A 6,938-nucleotide genomic window follows, 5' to 3' on the forward strand; every position below is an offset into this window, starting at 1 on the left:
CCTTGTTGAACGAGCGGTGGGTCCCAGGGGCGGGCGGCGGTGGAGACCCAGGAATGGTCGAAGTTGTCGATGCGATCGCCGTGTCTCATTACGACGACGTTCTGGTAAAACTCCGGAGTGGACTCCATTTGATGAGAGATTGAAAGAAGTCAAGAAGGTGTTTTGATTTCAGTTGTCGATGCTTTCAGAGTTGGCTTTTCAGGTTTTGTTCTTAACAAGGTTAGTAGTCATGGTGCTGCTGAGCTGCACAGTGGTGGTGGGCTCTGCCTTGTACCACCCAATTAACTAACCCACTAAATAGGGGCCAATTAAAAGAGGTAACCAAACTATACTTTTTCTTTTACATACATATCTTCCTTACGTATTTCCATTTTTTTTTATTCAAAACGATTAATAAAAAAATTCATCTTTTATAACATAAAAAAATTAATAAATAAATATAAATATTATTTTCTTAAATCACTAATAGGAATTTTATTTTTTAAAATATGACAAGAAATATGTGTATCAATTACTCATAACATTATTAATAGAATATGTTCTCATTTTTTTAAAACTAAATAAATAAAAGAATTGAATTTTATTTAAAAGTTGAGTGGTTATCTCATTTTAAAAATTGTCTTAATTTTTATTCTTTTTACCATAATTTTTATTAAAACTTGAGTCTAAGAATAACTACTAAATTATTTTTTACATAAACCTTATCAGTTACCACCTTAAATTTTAAAAAATCTTGTAAACTTCTATTCATACATAAACCTTTTTTTGGTTTGGGTCTTGGCCAATGCCAAACAACCCAAAAAAACCTGGGTCGGGTCGGAAAATTCAAAACCCTAACCAAATCCTCTAACACCCGCGGCCCTCTCTTTGTCTCTCTTACTCTAAGTTAGAGATCATAACTTAGTGTATATATTGTGAGGTTATGATATCACAAGCTCCTCTCCTTACATACTTTAGAGGTTATGAATTATCTTTTAGGTTAAGTTGAACTAGAAGAATGTGTTATTATTTTCATGAATCATTTGATACTTTATCATGGTTTCATCAAATGATGCTCTTAGGCCTTTATATAGTCAATATTGTAACATCATCCTTTAATAGTAGAATGATGGTTACAATATAACAATTAACCTCATAAGATTGAGTTATTAGACATTAGAATGAGTTATGAGGAGTTAATGTCCTCTTTGTAACATATGCTTTGAAATTTGATAAAATACTTAATTATCAAACCGATTCTTTAGAACTTCTTATACTCTTAAACTCGGTTCTTAGTATTGGACTTTGAAGGTTTCAAAAAGTTTAGAGAAGGGGGGTTAAATCTATGACCTTCTTTAACTTTGATTTATTAAGCCTTGAACATAGAACTTGAAACTTGTTTTCTGTTAATCAACACAGCGGATAAATCAGGAGATAATTTAGTTTTGTCTCATAAAAATCAGAAAACAGAACTGAAGCAGAAAGGAAGAAGTTGACACAGTCATATATTCTGATTCAGTTGCCTTGTACAATTCAACCTACATTCAGTCTCCACCACAACATTGGTGAAATTTTCACTATATTCCAAGTATTACATACACCAATTCCCTAGGACTCAACGTAATCCTATCTGGGCACACAAGTTTCAACCTGAACTTGACTTGGTTATGCTAATACCTAGACTCATTATACTAAGTGCTTACCCAACTTAACAAGGGATACCTCTTAAGTACATGACACAAGACAAAAATACAACCAATAGAAATCTGAAATCACTCTTGGCTTTTCTCTCAAGTGTATCTCTCGGCCTTTTTCACTTTATGGCTTTTTCTCAATGCCTCTCTTTCTTGCCTTTTACCTCTCAAAGAAAATTAAGAAATATATACATTGAAATAGAAATACAAAATAGTAAAACATGAAGGAGATTGATGAATCACAACTTTAACTCTATGCACTGAACCTAGCATCTGAACTCATAACCTTGTTCTTCATCTTGGTGGAGTACTCCCTTTAGTGTAGGTGCAATGCTTCCAAGATTTCAAACTCAGTAGTGAGGATTCACTTTTAGCTCTCTTTCTCGGGTTCTCTCTCCTTGAGCTCTAATCAGATTCAACTTTTCTTTTGTACCTTAGTCAGAGCCACTGTTGGGGTTCCTCTATAGTCAACTTCTTGAATCTTGGGTTTTCAGAAATCATCCCTTCTCTTTTTTCAATCAATCCCTAAATTAGGAATTTCAAATCTGATTCATTTTCTTGATCGAGGAGTGCATCTCAGTAGAGATGAGTTTGCTCAATGAAACTCCCAAATCCAAACCCTTGAAAATGTGCTTTGGCTCTAAGTAATAACTTTAACCGTCGATTCACAGCAAATATTATCAACCATCATTTTCTTCATCTTTCCAAAAATGGTGTTGTAGAGAGTAGGAGAAGAAGTGAAGAAATCAACTTGCATGCAAATGAAAATAAATCACCTTTAACTTCTGACTTAGCTTAACATGCCTTTGATTAATGTGATTGGACTTTGCTTTCTTAGTTAACCTTTCTCTTTCTTTCTTCTCTGGTGTATGAACTTTGACTGTGAAGCTCTCTTTCTCTTTTTTCATGTTTACCCGAAGAAGCACAATACTGAGACTCGGCTTTGGGGTTGCCTTTCTCTTTGGGATGCATTGGACTTGGTTAGTGGATCATTTTCAACCTACTTGATTTCTTTGTTTCCTTTCTATGGGCTTTGTTTGTGAATCAATTAATCTTTAGCAGCCTTTATTTCTTTGTTTTTAATTTGTTGGACTGATGTAAACTTTATTTTTGGATCTGCATCACTAAATAAAGCAATCAAAACTAATTGAGTGTTTAACCTGTTGAGTTAAGAAATTAACTAAATTAATTAATGATGACAAACATTATTTTTGGCAAAATAAATAATTAGTGTTGATTAATTAATTAATGAGTATATGTTGCCAATTATTTATTATTATGTTGCAGGTCTTAATTAAGTTGAGCAGCCCAAATGAAATGAAAATAAAACAAAAATGTTGGGCTGAAAGCAAAGAAAGAAGCCAAAGAAATCAAATCGGGCCAAGCATATCAATACCTGATCCAAGCTCGATATGGTTTTAGAAAATCAAATCCCTCTCTTTTGCTTAACCAAAAGCAACATTCATCTCTCTTTTGTCCTAGTCAAATCAGAGTTTCAGAAAAGTAAGAAAGAGAAAGAGAGAGAGCTTCTTCCCTAAGCAAATACCAAAGAAGCAAGAAAGAGAAATTAAGCTTGAAAGGCAGATGTCATTTCAACAAGTTTAAACCAAATCTAGCTTAAGAAAAGGTTAAAGGTAACCCATTTCCTCTTGCATGCATCAAAGTTTCTTCTCTTCCGCCCAACTCTCTGCTCGGTCCGAAATGGAAGGGCTCAGATCAAGTTGACCATTGGAAGATTTCTATGGTTGCTATTTTATGGCTTTCGGCCAAGATGAGGAAGTCAGAAGCAAAGTTTCTACTCTAAGGTTTATTGAGAAAAAGTGAATCTGTAGTTGGTGAAGCTCAAGGCTCAAGGTGTTGACCTTGGGAGAAGATCCCAGCAACATGCAAGGAGAATAAAAGAAGACTTCCTGCTCATTCAGAAACAACGAGAGAAAACTAGAGTATTGAGGTATTATTCTGAGAAGTGTTCTTTGAGAAAGTTCAACTAACTGGACAGTGTAACCGAACCAAAGGTGCATTCCGCCAGTATGAAGAACTGAATCAGAGGCTTTTCTAATCTGGTTTTTGCATAGCACAAAGGCTGTTGATGAAGTCAATCTCCTTCATGTTTTACTGATTGTAATGTACTTTTCTAAGTTTATCTTTCTGTAATTTCTTGTGAGAAAAGACATTGTGAGAAAGCTCAAGTAAAAGCCATGAGTAAAAAAAGGCTGAGCGATACACTTAAAAGAAAACCCTAGAGTTATTTTCTGATTTATTTAGGTTGGTTAAGTGTCTTGTATCTTGTACCTGTTTGGTATCCTTTTCTTAGTTGGGTTAGCACTAAGAGTGAATAGTTAGGTGTTAGCATAGCCAATGTCAAGTTAGGTTAGAACTTGAGTGTGAAATTGGTGTATGTAATACTGTTAACTATAGTGAAATTCTTCCATAGTTGTGGAGGAGACTGGTTGTAGGTTGCATAGCACAAGACAACCGAACCAGGATACATGCTGGTGTTAGCCTTTCTCTTCTCTGCTGAGTTCTTTTTTCTGATATTCATGAGACAAAAATAAATTGTCTCATAAATTTTCGCTGCTATGTTCAAACAGAACCTGAATAGAAAGTTTGTTTAAAAGGGTAATAACTGCAACTAAAAAGAAGGCATAGATTCAACCCCCCCTTCTCTAAGCCTACCACAACCTTCAATTGGTATCAAGAGCTAAGGTCTCAAGAATCAAGCTTAACTGCTTGGAGCAAAGATCCAATGGCGAACAACTTGGGCGCAACCACAGTTGCCTACACCCTCACTGAAGGCCAGTCAAACAACCGGCCACCTTTCTTCAACGGGAAGAACCACTCCTACTGGAAAGAAAGGATAAAGATTTTCATTCAATCCATTGACTACAACATATGGAAGATTGTCGTGAGCGGTCCAAAGATCCCAACAAAAACAAGTGCTAATGAAGTGGTGTGGAAGATTGTCGTGAGCGGTCCAAAGATCCCAACAAAAACAAGTGCTAATGAAGTGGTGACTCCAAAAAAAGAAGCTGAATGGAATGAGGATGACAAAAAGAAGATAGAGCTGTGCTAAAGCAATCAACCTTCTTCACTGTGCTATCAGCTTTGAAGAGTACCGGAAGGTGTCTAGATGCAAGACAGCCAAAGGAATCTGGGAAAAACTCCAGGTTACACACGAAGGCACCAAACAAGTAAAAGAAACGAGGGTTGATATGCTGCGAAAAGAGTACGAGATGTTTAGCATGAAGGATGGAGAAAGCATTGATGAAGCGTTTGAGAGATTCTCAATCATAATCAACAACCTTGATGCTATGGGTACAAACTATGCAGAACAAACCTTGGTGAGAAAACTCCTTAAAAGCCTCACAAAAGAATGGAAAAACACTGCCACTGTCCTAACCGAGAGTAACAACATAAGTCCCAAAACCTATGATGAGCTGAGAGGAAAACTCCTTGCCTATGAAGCCACACACACAAACACAGACTCAAGGAAAAAGGGAATAGCCCTCAAGTCACAAATAGAACCGAAAGAGAGTGAGTCTAGTGATGGTATTTCAGATGATGAGCTTTTATTTTTTGCTAGGAGATTTAGAAGAATGATGAAGAACAAGGGCAAATACAAAGGTTCAAGTTCAAAGGATCACAAGATCGACTTGAGCAAAGTGACGTGCCATCACTGCAAAGAGGCTGGACACTTCAAGCTAAACTGTCCAAAGCTCAAAAAGGAGGACAAAGGAAAGAAGGAAAGGAAGAGAGTACTCATGGCAGCTTGGAAGGATCTTGAGAATGACTCAAATGAAGAAGAAGAATCTGAAGGAGATGACAAAGACTGCTTCATGGCTGGAAACAACAATCTTGATGAGGTAAACTATTATGATTTGACCATTGAGGACTTGCATGCTATTATTGATGATCTCACTTTAAACACTTCAAAACTGCTTGATAAATACAATGAATGCATATCTGAAAGAGATGTGTGAAGAGTTGAAAATGATTTTTTAAAAGAAAAAGTGAAGGAAACTGAATGTGCTTTGGACATCATTGAAGAAAACAGATTTCTAAAATCTGAACTTGAAAAATTAAAAGGAAAGCACACTGTGGATCCTTCCCATGAGTTAATTGTTGAAAATGAAAGATTAAATGATATGATTAAAAGGCTGAATGGTGACTTAGCAAAATTTGCTCAAGGTTCTAGTAACTTGGACAAATTACTTGCAAGTCAAAGACCATTGTTTGAAAAATCTGGTTTAGGCTACATAGCCAAGGAAGATGCAGTTTCTAATACTTCCTCTATAAAATTTGTGGCTTCTTCATCAAATACCAAATCCATACCAAGCAAATCAGGTATCGGATATATTTCAACTTGTGAAAAAAATTTGATGAAGCATACACAAGTGAAACTGAGCCTTCACCAAGAACTGGTCTGAGTTCAAACCGGCCCGGTTTGGGTTACATTTCGAAAAATGAGGCTGCTTTCAAGAAACCACCATTTTACAACAAAACCTCATTTTCGAAAGGTAAAAATGTTCAAAAAAATTCTGGTAAAAATGCTTTTTCAAAGAGGAATAACTTTAATAAAAATCAGTTTGTCAAAAGAAATGCATCTCATCCAAAAACCAGAAAATTTCAACTATTTAATCATTTCAAGCAATTTAACTCACCTAATTTTTAGCGACACACATCAGAAAATCATTGTGTTAATTGCAAGAAAGTTGGTCACTCATATAAACAATGCTTCATTGAAAAGAGAGTTGTAGGAAACAAAGTCTACAATATTGTTTGTGATTTCAATGCACTTGGGCAACCAAGATGGATTAACTTCAAAGTATCCAAATTAATTTGGATACCTAAGGCTACTTGAAACTCATCATGCAGATTTGCCTAGCATCCAAGAACAAAAAGGACATGTGGTACATGGATAGTGGATGTTCAAGGCACATGACTGGAAGGTCAACCTACTTCATCAAACTAAATAAGTATGATTGAGATTTTGTGACCTTTGGAGATGATGGTAAAGGTAAAATCATTGCTGTTGGAAAAGTAGGTAATGAGCAATCTACTTTCATTGATGATGTACTTTTGGTATGTGGTTTAAAGCACAATCTTTTGAGTATAAGTCAGCTGTGTGATTTAGAAAGGGTACCCACCAAACTTAGACTACTTACACATCTTTGAATGCAAATATTTTGTTTTAAATAACAAAGAAAATCTGGAAAAATTTGATCCAAAGGCTTATGAGTGTTTGTTTGTAGGATATTCCACAAC

The 6,938-nt window shown here is 35.6% G+C and overlaps 1 protein-coding gene across 1 annotated transcript in view; it reads right to left on the bottom strand.

Moving 5' to 3' along the window:
* LOC107473173 (uncharacterized) overlaps nucleotides 1-307 on the bottom strand; it is a gene marked incomplete in the record, with an annotated part of 2,039 nt that extends 1,732 nt beyond the window's left edge. Inside the window, 1 exon segment of the mRNA XM_016092722.3 lies at nucleotides 1-307. Coding sequence (XP_015948208.1) covers nucleotides 1-128 — 128 coding nt within the window.
* Nucleotides 308-6,938: the final 6,631 nt, after the last annotated feature.

This window comes from Arachis duranensis, chromosome 2 (genome assembly GCF_000817695.3).
Source record: "Arachis duranensis cultivar V14167 chromosome 2, aradu.V14167.gnm2.J7QH, whole genome shotgun sequence".
Taxonomy (NCBI): domain Eukaryota; kingdom Viridiplantae; phylum Streptophyta; class Magnoliopsida; order Fabales; family Fabaceae; genus Arachis; species Arachis duranensis.